The following is a 22,727-nucleotide window of genomic DNA, read 5'->3' on the forward strand; positions in this document are numbered from 1 at the left end:
GCCATCACTGGACTAGATTATTAACATGAGCAGGTACCATCCTGAATCAGAACTACTAAATTACATATTGCAAACTCATACTTCCAAAATTAAAGTTTCAGATTGGCTAGTTTGAGTCCCTCTTTCATCAGCTCCATAATAGTGATGACTAATTAATTGGAAGAGGTCTAATTTCTATTCTTGAATAAACAAAATAATTCACCCTCTAACACATATAGGCTATAGATTTTTAACGGCTAACTTTGTAATGTTCTGAATTATATCTTCTGAAACTCTTTGCTTCTCAGTATTTTGAATCTTTTCTTCATATACGTTCATGGCATACATTTATCATAGAACAAGGTGCCCAGTATGACAAAGAAAAATAATTTATGGGAACACTGAGTTCCAGAATAACCTCATATAGAATGATATGATAAAATTTAAGCTTTTATTGTATATGAAATTTGCTTTTTATCTTGGGAATTTATCCAGTTAGATTACATAAGCATAAAAAGCATACATTTTGCATTTATAGTTTAATGGATAAAGCTTCTCTCTAATAGCTAATTCATATAACTATTACAGAATGAAATTGTAATGTAAGAAATAGTGCAGTCAGCTAAATATCAGTATGGAAGGAAAGCAATTTCTCCATGTTGTCTGTTCCATCACTTGTACATAATACGCTAGAGTGATTTCCTTTGTAGGGTATCTTTCATTATACCCAGCAAATCAAATGTGGCTGCCTCAAATGTCCAATAGTAGTTCTCCTTAGGTGGGATGGGGGGAATGGTATGTGTGTGTTTGTGTTAATTTTTTTTACTGCCTGCTTTTAGGGTGGAGTTGTGGAATGACCTGAGCCCCGAGCCAGATATTAGCACTGGATGAAGTTATGTGAATGTCCAGAAGATGGCAATCTTTGTCTACAAATGACTTTTAACCAGTGATGATCTTGTTACCTAATCTATCTACCTAATCTAGCCACAGGACTAGATTTTCTGTTGACTATTTATTCAAATTCTAATATATGGATACAAATCTATGCAGATTCTGTCTTTAACGCCACTAATTTCAATAACCTTGAGAATGGCTGTAATAGAAGAATATTGAAACCATGTCAATTTTTGAACAGATGCCAGACTAAAGTCATAATTTCAATCTAAATTCATCCATACATCAGTATTTGTCCTAGACTACCCCAGTCAAATGGCTGCTCATTCTTCAATAATCTAAGCAGCAATTTAATTGAACAATTAGATTGTATCCATGGAGAAGTGAAAAACAAACAAAGCAATAAAGTATGAGACCATCCATATTTTCAATGCAGATAATTATGATGCCATACCTATAGCTTTTACAGACTCTTGAGATGGGAGCGTGAGAAAACATTATAATAAATTACATAGCATGTTGTTATTTTGGTGTAAAGTTTTTACTGTATAGTAAACTTGCTGAAACATATACAGTGTAGAATGCTGACTCTGCACCCATCACTTATGCAGAAGCAACAATTTCTCAAAATCTATTGAGTTTCCAACAGTAAAGGTCACCTCTGCTGGAGTAAAAAAAACCTCATTCAGATTGTTAAGTTAAGTGTCAGTTTGACCTTTTGAGTCTGTCAGATGCATTGAGGTAGGAAGAATCTCCTGGGTCATGTTGTCATCTATCTTGCATTACAAGGATCCAGATATAAAAATTTGTCTCCATCAGGATGATGATTTAGTTTTCTAACGCTTACTTATTAAAGTGATTTCATAATGTCCCATGGCACATGGTTGCCTCACATGATTTTCTGTAATTTTTGTTTTGCCTGTTTTATTGAATTGCCAGTTTAGTCTAGATGTTTAGGAATTTCAGGGGTTTTTTTTAATTACCTTACATATGCATAGGAAAAAGGAATCTTCAAAATTCTGGTTTTACTCTCTAAACTCTTCTCAAATCGTCAGATACCAAAAAGCTTTTAAATAAAAATGAATATTTAATTAATTAATTATTCATTAAATTTATATGCCACCCACCTCCCTGATAGAGTGATTTTGGGCAGCTTACAGAACATTAAAAGATAAATAGAAAAGCAATTGAAGTTTTAAAACTATGTACGTTAAAACTTTAAAACTATGCAAACCCCCCTCCCCAGAAACAAAAACAAAACAGAACCAAGGAGATAGACAGCACATAAATAAGGTCTTCTTAGCCTGTCAATCATCTCCAGTGGCAGGCAAAACCTTCTTAAAGGCCAAAAGGGTGAGCAACACCATATAGAACTAAAGATGAAAAACAACTGGATCTTCATCATCCCAGGTTCATCTGCAGCCTGTTGTCCCCATACACAACATCTGCGACAGCACATGTGCATGTGCCGATGTGCACATGTGCACATGTGCACATGTGCATACACCCATAATGCAATGCCCACCCCAGACCCTGCCTCCACGCATGTGCATACATCCCCACGTTCTCCCCCGCATGCACATGCGACCCTCCGTGCTCCGCCCACCCCTGCACATGCGTGCGCAACTCCCGTTTTGGTGTTAGCAGGTCTCCCTGAAGCTTCCTGGAACCAAAAATGGGGGTTGTGGGGGTGCCGCACCCCGCCCTCTCTGTTTTTGTGCTAGCAGGTCTCCCTGAACCTCCTGGAACCAAAAATGGGGCGTAGGGGGCCACCGCGCATGCTTGTGCGACCCCCCCTGTGCATGCGTATGAGTGTCCTGGCAGAGGCCCAAAAATCAGCTGGCTGACAGGAGGCGCATAGGCATGCGCGATGGAGCTGATCTGGTCATTGGCTCATGTGCCCACAGAGATGGCTCTGCATGCCACCTGTGGCACACATGCCAACGGTTCACCAGCATGGAACTAACTGGTTAGAAAGGTATCTTTTTTCCAGTAGTCCTTGATTTGGGATGTTTGTTATTCTTTTATTTATTCTTACATATTTTAAGGATATATATACATACATGCTGTGTATACACACACAAACAGACACAAATTATTCATTTATTAATTTAATAAAGTAAACAAAGAAAAAATTGCAACTTACCAGGTTGAAAAGGCTACCCAAATCAAGCAATATGACTCTGGGATGCTTATTAGTTGACAATACAATAAATCTCACACAATTTATTTTCAAGATAGGCCAGGTTAACAGATTAGTAAATTCATTTCATTCCATTTTCTCATGAGCTTGGAACATTTTTTATAACTCTTCTCTCCCCCTTTCCCGCTTTTGCATTTTATAGACATTTCTTTCTCTCTTTTTTCAGTTGAAAACTAAAAATAACATGGAAAAATGCACTCTGGTTGGCATATTACTTTGGGAAGTGCAAGCTATATTTTTGTTAAATGTAAATAAAAGCAATTCTGCATTCATAAACATTCATTTCTCATAAACTAAGTTTAGCGCTGTAGACTGCAGGTAGTAAGTATATGTCAGTTATGGAAGGTCACCTGTTTAAATCAGACTTTTCTGGGTGTAGAAAAATATCAACTAGCACATAGAGAAAAAGATAGCGTTCCACTGTCCGATGTGCTGGTATGGCAACCTTCAGACAAAAACCATCCACCTGAAATGCCATGATCTTTTCAATCATCCAAGCTCTGCATCAAACTTTGTATTCAATTGCTGACTTCAGTTTGATTGTAGATTATAAATGCTAGAAGGAAACTCTGGAAATTAAAGGCCAAAAACTGTTTCTCTGCCTGATCCCCTGATGGTGTAACAATGTTTTTATGTGATTGCATTATGTTATTGTGTTATTTTTGGATGCATTGCAATGGACAATATAAGGAGATTTGAGATCACCCAGGGGTAATCCTTGGAACATGCTAGTTTATCAGCTGTGATGTTCAGTGGCAATGGTTTCCTCAGTACAATAGCCGTTGCTAGTTCACTTGTCAGACCTTATTAGTGTTGAATGGATCTGGCATTTACATTTTTCATTTAGTTCACTTAGCTATGACTCTGTTGCCTTGATTTCTTGAAAGGGTTTGAAAACTAGTGACGGAAAGAAGTCGCCAACTCAAATCCATATTTGCGAAACAAGCTGGACATTAATCTCATTGTGCAAGTTTAATCTCTTGCTGTTCCTGATGGTGAGCAGGGATACCATGTTTTCCCCAAAATAAGACTGGTCTTATATTAATTTTTGCTCCAAAAGACACATTATGGCTTATTTTCCGGTTAGGTCTTATTTTGGGTAAAATACAGTACTAAACGCCTCCATCTGTTGACCATCTTAAATGGGGCTTATTTTTGGGGTAGGGCTTAAATTATTAGCATTCTGAAAAATCATGCTAGGGCTTATTTTCCAGTTGGGTCTTAACTTCAGGGAACAGGGTATTTATTTGATGGTGTAGATAAAAATGTCCATTAAATTGGGGTGGGGGAGTTGCTAAGGAGGAGGACTTTAAAGAAAAACTGACAATTCAGTACAGCAAATTGGGGCATAGATCAAATGATGTGGATATTTTCTGTCTGTATTCCTGACTAAGGTGAAGACAGTCAGGATTTGTATGCCTTCACGTTTGCTATAATGAAGTCAAGGCAGATAGTACTTATGATTATTACATAATCCATAATAGAATGGAACATAATGAACTGGGAAATACAACCTGACAAGTACATGCCATGAGGAAGTGTGGAAAACTGACTGATGCGTGGAAGCAGCAAACGCTAGAAAGCTTGGAGTGATCAGAGGAAATCTACCTTTCAGTTAGACTCAGCATCAGTAAGGAAGGAAGCTGAAGGAAGCAGATCTGCAAAGGAACATGGCATTTTTTGCCTACAAGATTGAAGCAGCTACCTTGCTTCATTTTAGGCATATTTTTTTTTTTGCCCTTCTGCACAGGCCCTGCTTGTGTGTAGAAGCCACTTGCCTCAAAGTAAGCCAGATCATCCAGTCAGATTTTCACCTGCTGTATCAATGAAGCATGTTGCCTATGACTTTCAGGTCTGAGATGGATCACACAATCATCGGCACTTGAATGTTGCTGAGCCAGATTTTGCTTGCTTTGCGTAGGCCAGAATCCAACCACAATACTGATGCAATATCATTTATTTTGCATTGACCTGCAATTTCATAGAATTACTACATCAGCTAAAGGCTTTACTTTTCTCTGGCAGGCATGTGAAAAATATCCTAACAGTTGCCGTGTGTGTTGGGGCGGAGAAGAAAGAAACAGAACTATTTCCATTCTCTGATATAATAATCTGAGACTGACTCTCAGTTTTAGTTCTAGTTGCCCTATTTTACTTGCCAAGAGTATGGATTAATAATGTATGTTTTGTCCTTAGAAAAGGAAAGGCAATGCTATCCTTTGTAACAGCAATTAAATCCATATCAGTATTTAGGTTTATTTTTTAAAAAATACAATTGGGAAAACAAAAAAGTCATTGTTCCAGAGTTATGAATTCTATTTCCTTTAATTTCTTATTAATGCTAACATTTTACAATATTGAAATCCTGCATGATCGTTTGGGAATAAGGTATACAAAGAACCTTATCTGAGTGTCCCAGAAGGAATATTGGTCTTTCCAGCATTAGACAGAAAGAATGTACTTCAGCAAAATATATCAAAGAGTTGACGGAACTGATTAAATTCACTAGTGCCCCCTGTGGCAGAAACAGTCATATAGTGTTTAGGGTTGAAAAGATCATTTGAAAACACATGGAATCTTGCAGAAACAATGTTAGTTACAGACTTAATTATTTTAATCTTTTTTGGTATACTGCTTAAGTAGAAAGGACTATGAATTAAACATGCATTGATAGAGATTCTTGCAATCTCCCTGTCAATGATCAGTGATTATTTTGCATAGCATGAAATCCAGCTTTTTGTTATAGAATATTAATAAATATTTGCATTTTAGTGGTTTAAGTCTTTAAAATATACAGATAATTTCCCATGATGGCAAGTCAGATTTCTTCAGGGAATTGACAATCAGGGCAAGAGGATAACAATTGCTTCCTGTTTTATATGAATAGCATCTGCTGTTCTATGATATGGATGGATGAATCAGTCTATTTCTGGTTTGGATTACTGTCACACATATTAATATATAAGTCTGTTTTTTCTTGCATGTGCACTAGTCAGAATATAGATAAGTATTAAGTAAAAAAAGAAATCACATATTTTCCCTGGAAATGCAAAATCAAACCAGCTTTTTCACAACTTTAAAGAAAATGAAATCCTGAAGTATTGCTCATCAAACTTGTTGGGTATAATAAAGCAAGAAATCTGAAAAAAAAGTCTAAGCAAAGTAACCGCTTTTAATTTTGATATAGGAAATATAAGATGCACCTGTACCAGACCGATCATAAAATTGAAGAACTTTCTTTTTGCACAAAGGTGGTTTAGTGATACTTGTGATTTGTTTTATTTCATTTTTTTTAACCTGGGCAGTTAAGAGCATTTCAGAGATAGCTAGCCTATAGCAATCTCTCATCTCTACTGTTCATAGTATACTTAGATATACTATAAGATGGAGCCTTATACTATGAAGTGCTTTTCAGGGAATGGAAAAGAGAAACAAGTCAGAGAGGATAAGAAGTGTTTGTTCTTTATCAACTGGTCTTGCCACATTAGCTTTGTTTATTTGCAATTATGTGAACTATTTAGTCCCAATTTCCTGTCTATTGTTTTTGTCATTTTTGCCATTTTCTTTCTTTTTGTTCAGTTTTGTATTTTTTTTTCTTTTTATCTATGAACTGTTGAGAGTTGCTGAAAGTTGGGTGGCACGTAAAGTCAAATAAGCAAATAGTTTGTCTTAGTTAAAAGCCTTGCTCCCAGCTAATCTCTGCTTTTGTTATCCAAAATCTTCCTTGCATAAGATAAAAGCTCTACATTTTGCTATTGACTAATTGGAACCCCATTTTCACTACTGAGGCCAGGGGTAGATGGAGAGACAAGAATAACAGCTAGTCAATCAGGGAACCACTGAGGATGGTATAACATGATAAGGGGAAGCAAAGCCCTGAAACAGAAAACCAAAATTGGCAAGTGAGAGGAAAAGAAATTGAACATAAAATGCTGGCATTAGAGTGGAGAGGGTTGCACAAAGGATAAAAAGGACTTTTGAATGCTTAGGAACAATGCATTAGTAAGAGACAGCATAGAGAGGCTCTAAATATGCATGTTTTAGCAGTGGTATTTATGGTTTTAGGCTTCTTTGTATGGGAAAAGAAAAGAAAATTCTTTGCCATGTACTTCCACAGCAGCACTATTTTCATTCATTAGACACTGAAAAACCTCACTGCAGCTGGTCTCAAAATGTTCACTATGCTACATGAACTGATTAACAATCAGGGAATGGAAAACACAGCAGCCAAACAATAAAGTTATACTGCATTCCTATCCATGCAAAAATGAAGATTTCATGCATGGCATTTAGCACTCTCAAAAGCAAACAACAAAACAAATCCTTGAGCATTTAGGGAAAGATATTGGACTGCCAAAATATCCTCCTGTTTAGGTTAGAAGAAATTGTGAAACTACCTCTGCAAGAAGATGAAGAAGAGGTAAGAATTCTAGCCAAAGGAATTCAGTTATTCTGCAAAGCCCCAACATTTCTGTTTGGAGACTAGTTGCAGAACAATTACTCTTCTGTTCTAGATGAGCCAAAAATAAATTGGTTCAGTCATTGATTAGAGAACAGTGAGAGTTCAAGGGGTCTACAGACAATCTGGGAGTGGCACAAATACCATGTGAAAAAAAATGTTCTGAATAGGAAACCTAGTTTCTATTTTGGCTGAAAAGATTCTCACAATAGAAGTTGTAATGATTTTCTCTTAAAAATAAATATAGAATAGTTTTAAATAAATAAATAAAAATCTGAATATAATAGTGTACCTAAAAATCTGGAAAGAAAGAAAAACTACCTAGAAAATATCTACTCAAAACATTACCTAACCCATTGTCAGTTGAGTACATAATCAGACCTCATAGGGCATAGTTATCAGCTTGAAACATTCACAAACAGCTGGGCGAGAGACATTTGAAGTAACAAGTCATTTATCATCTCTATAAATTAACTTCACTCCAAATTTAGGATGGATTATGGAAAGATAAATTCACTGCACTTCAGTGTTGGTTAATCTTGTCTAAAATATGTGAGCTGCTGCATAATTAGCATGATATAAAATGGTGGAGTGAAATGAGAGGATAAATAGCACAGAATGAATAATGTCAGTAAAGGAATTAAATTATTCCTTTTGTCAATGTAAAAGCAATTGTAAGTTGCCTTTATCAGACAGAGCAAGAAACAAGAGTTACTGAGCCAGGAATAGCCAAAGGAATGGAAGATTCTTCAGATTCCTAAACAGAATCTACCGTTACAATATTTTTATTTGATTTTTAAAAAATATGCTTATAGTAATTCTAAATTACTATAATTTATTTATAGTGTTAATGAGAATTAAATTAGACAAAAATTAGGATCAATAATTAAAATAATGTCTTTAAAGATGTACATTTTTATCTTTGAATTGTTCAGAGTTGCTAGGAGTTGAATGGCATGAAAAATACGGAAACTATCAAAAAGAGGGCTAGTTAGAAGGGGCAGAAATTGAATTAGCAGAGACCGAAGGTACTCTTCTGATGAGTGTGTGTGTGAGATTATTGTATATGGAAAGCGTTCTCTCAGGTATCCCAGATCCAAGTCATATAGAGTTTTAAAATAATCAGGAATTCATTTGATGAATGTTAATCCATTGCATGGATTATATGTCTTAGTTGATGGCATGCAGACAATATAAGGAATTATAAAGTAGTTTCTACATTAGAAAAATTAAATTACACAAAACAGAATTAGACGTCTAAAGTACAACTGGGCTTTATTTTTTTTTCCTACATCATACTGATCAAATGTGGGAAAACCTACTGATAGTTTCCTTAATATTATTTCTTGCCTTACCACTCTCAGTCTTTATAGCCACAAGTAAAAGAACAGGCCAATCATCCTGCTATCAGTTTTATGTAACAACAAATATATAAAGCTACAGTAATATTTATCTTTTTGTTCCTCCTTTTGCCTATGAATGATTGTCAGACAATAGATGGAGCTTTACACCTAATAGCTGAAATGCATCTTTCTAAACATGTGCTATGAACTGTAGTTTCTGTCAGAAATCAGGTGCCTGGACAAATTGAGATTCTAGAAAGCTTGTTAAATGAATAGATACTTTACCTCAGAGACAGAGAATGGCCATGATAGGAAACAAAGTGGATTATCTTCTAAAATAGATCAACTATGACTAAAGTGATATCCAACCTTTGATGAGACATTATAAAATCCAAGGGCTCTTAGGTCCCTAGAAAGAATGTCATTTGGAGTCTCCACTGAAGATTGCCTTATATAAAACATGAGCAGCTTGGACTGATAGTTTTTAATGTTCCAAAATCTTGGCTAGCTTTATATTAGAAATGTAGCAATTTCTGTCTCAAGAAAAAGAGGATGTATAACCAGTTATTATAGTGTCATTCCTCCTTGTTTTTTTTTATTATTTTTTATTTGATTTATATGCCGCCCTTCTCCGGAGATTCAGGGCGGCTTACAATGCATTAAGCAATAGCCTTCATACTTTTGTATATTTATACAAAGTCAGCTTATTGCCCCCACAAACTGGGTCCTCAATTTACCTACCTTAGAAAGGATGGAAGGCTCAGTCAACCTTGAGCCTGGTGAGATTCAAACTTACAGTAATTGCAGACAGCTGGTGTTAATCACAATGCTATCAGTCTGCTGAGCCACCAGGCCCATGTTGTACCTGCAAGGAGGGAGAGAAAAGACAAATCCCATATCAGAACCTATACTTAAGAGTTCGGCTCTTGTTGAACACAATCAAAAATGTTCACAGGGTAGCCCAAGTGACAGAATCCTTATTCTGGATTCAAAGGGATTCAGTGTTTTCCAGGGACAGAATGGAAGGTGGAAGAGAGAAAAATGAAAGAAATATTTTAGTTTATGTGATAAGGAATCAATGTCTTCAATGTCTTCTTCTTCAAACAGAAATGTAATGCAATGTGAACCTTAAAACGAGCCAGCTTATGAGAAGCTTTTAAGTGTTGCAAATTCTGGTCACTTTAGACCTTTATAAAGTGTTTAAAGAGTTGGCCTTCCTGGATTAAAAGTGGAAACCATTTTCATGACAAAAATTGCAATATTTGGGAGGGGGGGGTCTAGGATGGCATCACCTTTAATTCTCCAGCATGCAAGATGTCCTCACCTTGGTTAGTAATCTGGTTCCAGGAAGATGCAAACTTCACATTGAGCAAGGATGGCAGTAATTTTCTTGGGATTCCTGTCACATTTAATAGGCAAGAATATGGGTTCACAGCATCACTGGGTTTCAGCATCTCTAGCAATTCTATAGAATCTTAAATCTTGACCGATACGGAGTCTGACAGTTGGGTTGAAGTCTGCCCCACCTACTAGGCTACTTGTTAAACATATAGTTTAAATGGTCCATATACTGTAGGCCACTGCTTTGTTCTGATACTGAAGCAACACATGGGTTGCTTGACAGACTGCTAGCAGGATTGCTACAGGGACTGCAGTCATACTTTAATCCTTGTTGACAGTTTTCTTCCTATAGATATGAGAATATGAGTGGACTCTTAGGCTTCCCAAATACGCTTGGTAGTTAATCATACATCTTCAAGACTTAACACATAATTCATCTCCAATACATTTGTCAAAATATACGAAGACACAATTTGGCTCTATTAGACTATTTATTGTAGACAAGAATGAAGCCTCAAACACAACAGTCACTTGGCCACTACAGTGTAAAGAAGCAGGAGACTCCTGAGTTTAATCTCTAAACTTGTTTCTCCTTCCCTTTTGAAACTCGTGGAATGCATGATGGACATAGTTGATATAAGTTTACAGAATGAATCTCTCTACCTCACCGTCTTATACCTCTAGTCCTTAAAAGTATAATGCTTGGCAACTTGTTCGCTTAACTATTTTAACTAGAAAATTAATTTGATGCAAAGATGATATAAAAGAAAATAACTACTAAATTCATAGATTAGTCTCAATGAAATTAGCTTCCCACTGAGACTAATACTGTAATATTGTTTGCATCATCAAAATAAGATAACTACAGCAGAAAGGTATAATTTTACATGCATACTATTTGATGACATCTTTATGATTAGAGCCTGATTCACATAACATGCTAAATTCAACTAGCCACCAATCAGGTTATATGCTCTTACTGCTTCATTTTATATCCTCATTTACTCAGTCAAGGGTCACGATTTGAAAGAATATAATCTTCATGTACTGTTTGGTTATATCTATTTACATGGTAGTGCTAGCTAGATTTTATTATGTCTTTTTGTTTAGGCAGAAAACAGTAGGTGTCATTGCGGAAATTCCAGCTACTCTGTTGAACAGCATGTTGTAAGCTGCCATTTCTTTATATAGAATTTTGTAAGAATCATCCTAATGATTTTGCTCATTGTATGTTTTAGCCCATCTCCTTAGAGAATCAATTGTATGAGCTTAGACCCTGCACCATAGCTTATTGGGTTTGGGTTTGTATAACATGGTTGGCTTGGAATGACTAACACTTTCATAATTGTTTGGTGCAGGTTTGGTTCATCTGCCATTCTCTTGCCCAATGCTGTCTGGACTATCTGATTTACATAATATTCTGGATTTTTAATTGCATAGTCAGTTGTACTATGTATAAAAATGGTTTTTAATGCCATTTGGAGAAGAGATCTACGTATGTGGAATTGGAAGTGCACAGGTCCCTATCCCAAATAGTACAGAGTAATAATTGCTTGAATCATATAATTTAGATTCCACTACAACTTCTAGGCTTCAAAGGATTTGGAAAACACTAGAGCATTAATTTTGCTTCCCTGGGATAAGAAATCTCTGCAGCCAAGCCTGCTGAAGAATTGACTCAACTCTATGTAAGCTTAGTACTAATCTGCTATAGAAGAAATGACAATGGCAGTGACAAGTTGCTGCTGTAGCAATACTGGCACGAACCTCTCATTTTTAAGTTCAGTATGTTCAGTTTTTGAGATAATGACTTATTCTGAGCAATGCCTTATTGAAAGAAGCTATAAAACTTCATGTCAGAATTTCAAGTAGTCGTCATAACCTGCTTTCATTCCTTCATTCTTCCTACCAGATGATGGCAATTATCTTTTTTAAAACTGCTATTTATTTTAAATATATACTGTAATTACACATATCTGAATATTGTCAAAAAGAAGCAAACCATTAAAATAATTAAAGCTACTGCACATAGTTGTCATCAGTGAACAATATAACTTTATCATAGTAGATACAAATTACTATAATAACAAAATGATTAACTACAGAAACTGACTTTTTTCCAGTACAATATATTTTTCTTTTGTTTTGACCCTTAGTGTTAAAAAAACATTATAAATAATGACTGAATTGAATACCATTTTTAAAACTTGCATGAAATTTTCTCTGAACTGATGAGATTAATCATATAGAATAAATTCCATATTCTTGTCATCCACTTGATTAAAAAAATGAGTATCTTGCTGCTTCTGATTATAGGTGATATGACATTCTAGTCCCAGCTGAATCTTCTTGTAACACAATTGCAGTTTTATACGGAACATTATTAGCATAGGTTTGTTAGCACTAGAACAGTCAAGACTAACTTGGACTTACCTGATTAGGACAGCAGAAATGCAGAGAATATAAATAAACATCTATTATAAACAGAGACAATGAAATCTAGAGATAAAAAATCTAAGAAAGTAACACCTCAAAACAACATTAAACTCCCTTTAATGACCCCGTAATTCCTTAATTTGGAGTAGAGTTGGGCCGATTGGATGGAACTAAGCATTTACTAGCCGGATGCCCTTTCTGACACCACACGGAGTTCATAGCAGATGTTTTTTTTCTTTGTGCCCTAGTAGAGAAACATCTGCCACCACCTACGTTTGAACTTTCAACCTTCTGCATGGGAAGTGAGCCTCTTCACCACTAGGCTTGTTTCACCATTCATTTCAAGACAACATAAATGCTAGTACTAACACGAAAGGCAAATTAGTCAATTGATCTCTAGAATGTTATGACATTCCAGCCTTATCTGTACATTGTTTTATTTTACTGTCCACAATTTCAATATATATCACCTATTTCTAGGATGACTCTAAAAGGGAGTAAATTGCAGTGGACATTGTAGAAAGTTCCACCTTTAGGACCTCTAAGAAATCAGGACTCTGCTGGTTCTTGCCAGGAAAGTAAAAATGAAAAAAAATATACTGAATCTTTTTTTTAATGTAATTTTTTACCAAATCCTTTTGGTATACTTTCTTGTGTCTGTTTCAGGCATCAGAGTTACAATACTTGAAATAACCACATGCTAGAGCTTTTGCAGAAACTGGAAAGGAGTTTCAAATGCTACATTTGGCTTTTTGAGATCAGGAAAATCTTAATTTTGGAGAATGAACATCATAATAATCTTGTGAACTCATAATTACTCAACTGGGTCCCATAATTTGCATCCTTAGCCTTCAAAAAGTGATAATCTTGTTTAATATACAATAAAAACAAAGTATTTTGAACAACTTGTCATGATAACCTTTAATCACTGCCAATTTTTTTTTTAAAAAAAACATTTTTATGAATAGTTTTCTTTCTGATTACCAGAAACTGTAAGTTCAAAACCTGTATATTTTTTTAAAGTTCCCTTTTCCAAACCCCAGTTACAATAAATGGAGTCTGAATACTGGAAATATAACTTCTACTTTCATCAATCATCTCAATTAAATTGCCAAATCATCTCATTATTCTATTTACCAAGTATTACCCTTACCAAGTATTAATACCATTAATGGGTACTATATTGTACTGTACTACTTATTCTGGATATGTTATATTTACAATATGTTCCATTCTATTTTTATTATAAAATTTTGCAGTCCAATGAAAAGGCTGAACTACATATTTTCTTAATACAATTGCAAAGAATATATATTTCTGTAATGGGAATTAATATAAGCATTTCCCAGTGTGGTGGCATAATACATTTCCTTGAACTGGAAATCTATTTTTTAGTAGTTTCTTATTTCTTCCTAGGACTGAACATAGGAAGATGACAGTATATAGAGCTGAAAAGAAAAATGCTGCTATAGTAGCATATGCTATTCCATGTGGTAGTGTGTCTATGCACATGTAAAAATCTGCATATTCAATCCCTGAAATGATATACTATTTGTAATGTCATCTTGAAAGATACCAGAAAAAGTTCATATCAAAATGATATGCACAAATCACAATAAATGAGCTTGCTTTCCTTCACCCTGCATAGCAACTGATTGCAAATGACTTTATTTCTCTTGGCTGCATTTGACATCTCCTCTGGGTCCTACAAGCAAGGGCATGCCACTTTTATGCTCAAAGAACCCTTTCATTTATGGGTTTACTTTAAATAATGCGTAATTGACCTTTCGGTTTGCATGCATGATTAATAGTGTGCAGACTGTGTTGAACCAAAGGGGACTAAAGGAAGCTTCTTCCTCTTCCTCTTAAGAATACCAGAGTACAACAGCTGTTTTTCTTGATTATCTAATTTCCATAGGAATTGATAGATGACTGCTAGAAAGGAAGGAAAGAAGTCCAGTGCTATCAAACAAATCTCCTCTTTAACTCTTTCTGTAAATCCATCTAAAAACTACAACTACAGTTTAATCCTTCTACCATGAATCATCCTGAAATCAAAATTTATTTATTTATTTTAAAAAAAATCCTCCTTCACCACCCCCAGAATTGTTGAGTTCCCACAATGATAGATAGGATGCTTTTGAACAAGTTGTGTAACTGAAGGACACATGGTTAACTCCCATAAAAGGGTTAGTGCTTCATAACAGGAAACTTTTTTTTTTAATGGAAAAAAACTCAACTCAAATAAAATGCATTTGCTCTAGTTCTTGGTAGAAAAGAAGACTTGAGTTGTGTAACACATGATTGTCAAATGTTATACTGACCCCTTAAGTCTCAGAATTCACATACCACAACAATTGGTTGGTTCTTTCCAGAGATACATGAAGAACTCTGAATGGATAGAAGTATATTCTTTACATTTAACATATCTTAAACCAGGGGTGAAATCCAACAGGTTCTGACAGGTTCTGGAGAACCAGTAGCGGAAATTTTGAGCAGTTCAGAGAACTGGCAGTGGAAATTTTGAGTAGTTTGGAGAAACGGCAAATGCCACCTCTGGCTGGCCCCAGAATGGGGTGGGAATGGAATTTTTGCAATATCCTTCGCCCAGGGGTGGGGAAAAAATGGGGATTTTGCAGTATCCTTCCCCTGGAGTGGGGTGGGAATGGAGATTTTGCAGTATCTTTCCCCTGCCACACCCACCAAGCCACACCCACCAAGCCACACCATGCCCACCAAGCCACACCCACAGAACTGGTAGTAAAAAAAAATGGATTTCACCACTGTCCCAAACTACCCAACCATACTTTTTTGGAAAAATTTGCTTGTGGCAAATCTGAAGCATTAATATTGATTTTTAAAGGTTTAAGTTATTTGGACCCAAAATATCATTATATTTTTCCCTTCCACACAAGGCTAAGCATTCACCATCCTTTTCCTTTTGAGCAAGATATTTTTGACCATAGCATTCACCCTCTGAATTTGCTCTGTCTTGACTCTAACTATTATTTTTATTTGGGTGAGTTTTTGAACATTTTGGCCCAAACGTATACCCACCTTCCTTATTCAATAACAATTGAAATTGAGGTTGGGCAGTTGTAGTTCTTGGAAGCCATAGTGAAGTTATTAAAGTTAGATGGCAGGGCTATTTAGTTTTTAATATTATTAGCAAATTTAGGTAACAAGGGTATTAGCTTTGTGGATTTGCAATTTTTATAATTTATAATTTATAGATTAATTCTATATGATGGGCTTTTTTTTCAAGATAAGTAGAAGTCAACGTGGTTGTGCATTTCTTGAACAGTTCTTACTTTCAACTTTCTGGAAGCCTATTTGCTACAATCATATGCCAAGGTCATTCCTCCAGATATTATCTCTAGTATAAGTCATCCTGAAGATGGCTTTAGGTATTTCAGTCTGGACATGCTGTTAGGCATGATGCTCCTTGTGGACCATTTAGGATACTCAGAGAATGAGGCTTATCCAACTGATGCAGGAGAATTGCTATGGCACCATTCCTTTAAATTCAGTCATGGGCTGCATGTTTCAATTATAGGGTATGTATTGTGTGTTTGTGTAAGTGTTTTCAATAGGTTGAATGATTTGCATTTCACATTTGCTGGTTTCAAGGGGCACTGAACCTGATTCTGCAGTCACTTTATTTGCCACATTTTCAAGTTTATTTTAGTTACATTATGCATACTTTACTGTAATATAACTATTTTTATTCTGATTTATTAATCTAACTTTAATCTATAAAATAATTTGAAGAAAGAAAAAGTGGGGTAAGCCTTATCTATACACACCTACATAGCTAGATCTCTTTCTGAAATTTCACCTTTTCAAGAATGCTTATTTAGTAATTTATTTGCTGAATGCGGTGTCTGCACACTGGGACAAGGAAACTATGGGTGTTTAGTTTTTCCTCAAACACTGCTTTGCTTGGCTAGATGACAACTACATTATCACAGAAAAACTGGATGTATATTCCATAATGTTGTCAGTGTTTTGGGGGATGCTGTGCCTTCTCCTTGTTTTCCTTTGGTTGTTATTTTAATAAAACATGCTTGGAAAGTACATAATGGAATTTAAATGTGTGCCTTTAAGAAGGATGGAAGGTTGGAGGGGGGGTGCTTTTAGCTAAGACTATAGAGACATTCTGGCATTCTCTGATATGTTGTGATGTTTAATCGCTGTCAGAGTGTTCAATTTTTCAGCAGCAGTGTTGCCATGGAGGCTATAAACTTATGTTTTGTTTTTCTGCCATTTCTACTTGTGTGTTCCTTCTTTCACACATTATAAATAGCATCTATTCTGTTAGAATAATATTGGCATATTCCCAGATATAGTATAATTTGTATCTTATTTTACTTTACTTTTAAAGCTTATATATCACATTTCCAGCTAACATCTAACAATAAGAATAGAATTAAAAATATATTTGAAAAGTCGTTAAAACACAATTGTATCATACCTTCAGCAACAAAAGAAACTTACGTCAAATATATCACTGTTTACTGTATATCCAAAATGTATTAACATTTTAAACAAATAAGCTAAAACCCCATTCAAAATAAATGCAGGATAAATTCAAACATATTGACTAAGTTCTTTCACCATGCTTGAAAGCAATGAAACAACTTCCCATCCAACTGGAAACAGAAGCAAAGGTTTAATTCCTAATTATGATTAGTAATTATGATTTCCTCAGAAGAGTATTATAACCAAGACTATAAGGCTGGTCCAGGGCACTGCACTAGCTAGTAAAAGTCGTTAATATCAACATCTGATATATAAAACAGAAAATTCCAGAAGTATCTATACAGGGAATTAAAAGAAAGTATCTTTGATGATATAATATTTGTCTTACTGTGCCTAATTGTAGAGCGGCCCTACAATGCAAGTACTTCCAGTAAGATAGTCATTCTAACTTTCTAGTTTTGGGTCCAGATTTTATATTGTTTCCTGGTAATATTCTTTTTCTGATTACATTTATAGCTAATTTTACTTTAATACTTTCTCTGATAGCTGACACTGCTTTCTTTCTTTGGCCTGAAAAAACTGAATACTTATAGTTTAATATCAGTGTGGTTTCACACCAGATGAGATGAATAGGACATAGAATTCAGAACATCAGCAGGATTTTATTTAATGAAATTGGGAGTTGATTATCAACACTGAACATAGTAATAAATTTTTAAAACAATTTGCCTCACTATCAGTTATAATAATGAGAGCTATAAATACAATATCTGAATACCTTTATCATTAAATTTCAAATATATATAAATACTGTTTGACCCCTGCAGTGGAATTTTTTCCAGAAAAGAAGTTCAGTGGAAAATTTCTTTCGACATTATCCAAGTGCAACTTCCAGCCTGTTATTAAATGGCAAGAAAATGGCAGATTTATTCTTGCCAGTTTGGCTTAGTAGTTAAGGCTGCAAGGTAAAAACCAAGAGACTATGAATTCTAGTCCTGCCTGAGGCATGAAAGCTGACTGAGTAACTTTGGGTCAGTCACTCTCTCTCTCAGCCCATGATGTCAGGCTTGGGTGACAAGCCAGCCAGTACTACTGAACTTCTGTGAAAACATTAGGAAGAAAAAACTATCTGTCCATTATACCCACCACTACCCACCACCATCATTCTTGATTTATTTGCTTGATTTTTTAAAAAAAATCTGGTCTACCATTCAATTCTACAACACTACTTAATCTTTTGAAAATCAGCCAAGGTCATTTAGGTACAGCTATTTAGCTAAAGTACAGTAAAATATGTCCTTGCCTTTATTACAGCGGACTAACACTATGTTTGTCATAGTTACAGTTTCGATTAATTTGGTTCTTAATATCTTTCAGCTGTACAGTTCTATGGATTTTGGAAGGAGATGGCAGATCATGCATGAACGGATCACACCAAACCGATTTTATTGGTGAGTTCCTTGTCTTGTATTAAAACTGCATATTCATGTATGACATATTAGGATTGTATAGCATTGCATACAATAAATTTTTAGGAATGTATTATCCTGTTAGTTGTTTTGTCCAGAACAGGAAGGGAGAGGCGTCCCTATTTAGTTTCTTATTAATCTTCCATCTCATCTTGGTTCCGGAGGTATAGAATTTACTGTGCTAGCTTCAAGATGGTTTTGGAGGAACGGGGTATTGAGTAAATTATACTTTTTTATCAAGATGATGCATGAGTTGAAAAGTGTTTTGTTTCTCTAAATTGACCTCTTCCTGAAAGGGAATTGATCTCCTTTCAGCCAACTCAAGGATGTTAGCTCATAGTTTATGCTATTTGTCCTTTCCTTAGATCTTATTTAGGAAAGAAAACTACATTTTCAAATACTCCATTATAACTATTCTCCTAATATTGTTAGTGAAATTCTATTTTGGGTTGAAAGGAGAAAATGGATGTTCTGCTCTAAAATTTAAAGGTATAGAATTATGATGCATATTTGTGTTTTCTTCTTTAACACATAATTGCCTTTATTCTTTTTCATGTTTTCCTAACTAGTTGTCTAAAGGGAGTTTGGTTATAGATGTAAGCATCTCAAAAGAAATGCAAAGAAAATATAAGGAAACAACTGCAAGGCTTCCCATGTATTAGAAATCGGTATGATTGAACTGGTGAATCAAAACTATGCCTATGGCTGATTTTTGCCTGATTGCTTTTGTTGAAGAATGTGAACAAATGCAATATTGGGGATTAAAAAAAAATAAAAAGCCTAACTTGATATGTAAAGAAAATTTCAAAAATGGAGTTGAGTTTTTTTCAGGAAGAGAACATTTGTATTCGGCCATGCTTTCAGAAGAAGGAACAATCAAATAGGGATATATCAAAAGTGGTTTTTATTTTTTGAAAAGGCAACTGGCTGATACATTTTATTTTATTTTCAAAAAATAAAAACCACTTTTGATATAACTATGACCTGGATGACTGGAAATATTCATAGACATTCAAATAGGGATAAATCTTGTAACTTAAATCCCTTTGACCACTGGAACATCCTTCTCTGACTAGATGCTGCAGTCCAGCCCCCTGTTCAAGCAGGAGAACTTTAAAGAACTTTAAAGGGTGGCCCCTTTAACCTGAAATTGGTATTTTAATGTCAGGTTGGTTTATTTATTTACTAAATTTATATGTATTTCATATGATGTAATTCTGGATAAAAATCCTGACAGTCCATGTATTACAGAGCCTGGGTGCTGGAAAAGAAAGCAGTTTATTTCTGCCAATTTTGTGGGGTGGCGGTCTAGATTTGAAGGGCAAAGAGGTCTACCTGAGTGCCCCATATTGTACTTTGCCAATTTGGAAAACATGCTGTTTAGCTGAAAGGTTAATACTACAAAAGTTTATTGTTTCTTTTTTCCTGTCCTACCATCTAGTAGTTAAAAGGGAGTTGGGTAATAGATGTAGGGTTTTTATTTCAACATGAATGCAGAGAAATTACTAGCAATGCTTCTCTATATATTAGAAGTAGAAGTAACTGAAATGGTGTTTCACCCTGCTGCCTAATAGTCGCTTTCTAAGATAGCTGAGGTAAACATAGGTAATGCAATTGGATTTCCATAAGTTTTTTGTCCTGCTTGATTTCCAGGAAGGGAGTGTTTAAGAAGCCTTGTCTTAAGGGAAGGTTACTCTTTTGTCAGTTTTATACTGAAGACCAATATAAACTTCTACAATGTTAGGACTGATTAAAATGGTTTGATGGATCTGGATGATTTCCTGAATGTGTTTGGGGAATTATTCACATAGTGGCTCAGTTATGCAGTTGTTAGCAATTTAAATTTTATTGCTATTTTTAATTTGCATTTTAAAATATCTATTTTACTGTGTCATAAATGTTATTAGCTGGTTTAATATTGTCAGACTTTGAGTTGGCTGATTTTAATAAGCTATTACTAACATTAACCAAATAATGTGTTGACAAACCATGATTAGTTAAAAAAAAAGAGGATGCTTTTGATCTTCGTGTGGCTAGAAGAAGCAAAGGAAGAGTGCATTAAAAATGAAAGCTTGTGCATTACCTTCAAGTTTCACCAATACGTAGAATGCTTTGAAATGTCATGAATTTTCTTGCATTCCCAGATTTAGTGGAAATAACTCTTAGGTTTGAATGACAACATTAAATACAATTAGAGTTAGAGACACTGTTTTTTTTTTAATTTTTAATTTTATTGTTTAGCAAATAGTGCTACAAAACATCTGGGAGCTTCCCTGTCTCTGACTTTAAAGAGTTCTCATATTTAGCAGATTGAGTAGAATGCATGCTGTATATTAAACATGGTTTCTTATCATGGCAAAACAGACAAGACTTTTCTCTACTTATTTTGAATGTGAGCCATTTTGTATAGTTCAGTAACATTCCATTAAAGATAAGGAGATTCTTCTTTTATGCCTTTTCCCATTGGAAATTAACCAACTCTTTTAAGATGACTATACATCAGCAGCTATATGAGGCAGAATCTATTCTCAGCAAGAAGAGAGAATTGAAACTCCTGCTCTTTTGTTTTCTGGGATTCCCCAGAGTCTCATCTTTAGAAGAAGCTTAGTTTAATTTTGCTGTTATTAAGCAGAGGAGATGTGAGGTTATAGAAGAATTTCAGATACACAGACTATGATATACCATTGTTCTTTAAATAAAGTAGGTTATTTGAGTTGTTATCAAATACTTTTCCATCCAATGTAACAGGTTTTGCCATTAATAAGAACAGCTGTGTTTTTTGCTGTACTTATAATAACTGGACAGGTTTATTGCAGTTGCATCTCTCCATGTAAAATTATATGTCTTTTTCATGGATTGGGGCGCAGAATGATTAATTGTGGCTGCAAGTGACATCTTTGCTCTGAGAATTTGTGACTCCAAAAGTAACTCTGACACATTGTGCCTATGAACAAGTGTCCTATCATGCCATTTTCATTCTTTTAAATTGGCATACTGCCAGGCAAAGTTCTTTCAAATAATGATTTTCCATCTCAAATAAGTCCCCTTAATTTTATTTTTTTAAAAAAATTCCAATATTTAATTTGAAATACAACTATCTGTTGAGAAACAAACATAAAAAATATGCAAGGTTAATATGGAATCCCTGAAGGAAAGTGAACTACAGGACGTGCTAGAGTCTATTTTTGTAAATAATCTCTCACCACTCTAATTAGGAGGCTCTAGATAAGGTTCAACATGATTTTGAAAGGGCATGAAAATTGTAACCTTTGTAGTCACCCAGCTTGTTTACTGTAAATTGTTTATGAAATTTCTAGGTCATTCAACTCCAACTCCTCCTTTGGAAAAATACCAAAAGTGCTATCATATTCTATGAATTAAAGGATAGGCAATCACACCTCAGATACATGGTTTAAATCTATTTACATGTATACATGAAAAATGAATGATTAAAAAAGCATGGCTTCTACTTCCTTAAACTGGAAGATTGAATTAGTGAAGAATACAAGGGTAAATGGAAATTCTAAAGATGGAATAGACCAGCATTTAGACCAACATCATGTGTAGTTAAAGAAAGATATTGCACAATGTTTAGGAAAATAATTAAAAATGGGTAGTCAAAAAGGAAAGGAAGATTTAAGATTAAAAGAGGGAAACAGATTTTTTAAAAAAGATTATGAAAATGGCTAGAAAAAGCTGAACAAGGAACTTTTAACCAAGTAATAAGAATTAAAAATGAATGTGATAAAATGATTTGAGGTTAAACTTGAGTGTGGGAATAATAGAAATATTATTTTAATGATCTGTATGGGATTGATAGCGACATATCAAATAATGGAATCAAAACAAATGGAATAAATGTGAATATCTAAAAGAAACTGATTAAAAGTAAGTCATAAATGCTGTGACAACTGAAAATTGGTGAGGCTGCAGCTGTAACCAGGGAATTGTTAAAATATGGATGTTGCTTGTTTATAGAATGGCTGTACAACATAGTTAATGTGTGTATGAAGACTGAATCTGACAGCTCACTGAATGCACTTATAGTAGGAATAAATGCAAAACCACAGGGGCATTGGTATATTAAATGTGCCTGAGCAGATGTTTGCAAAATTTTGATT

The 22,727-nt window shown here is 34.8% G+C and overlaps 1 protein-coding gene across 1 annotated transcript in view; it reads left to right on the forward strand.

The window, feature by feature from the left end:
- SORCS3 (sortilin related VPS10 domain containing receptor 3) overlaps positions 1-22,727 on the forward strand; it is a 476,925-nt gene that overhangs the window by 273,095 nt on the left and 181,103 nt on the right. Inside the window, exon 5 of the mRNA XM_034440055.3 lies at positions 18,515-18,588. Within this exon, the coding sequence (XP_034295946.1) occupies positions 18,515-18,588 (74 nt within the window). The remainder of the gene's footprint in view (positions 1-18,514; positions 18,589-22,727) is intronic.

The sequence above is a fragment of the Pantherophis guttatus genome, chromosome 6 (assembly GCF_059756535.1).
Source record: "Pantherophis guttatus breed Tessera chromosome 6, ASM5975653v1, whole genome shotgun sequence".
Classification (NCBI taxonomy): domain Eukaryota; kingdom Metazoa; phylum Chordata; class Lepidosauria; order Squamata; family Colubridae; genus Pantherophis; species Pantherophis guttatus.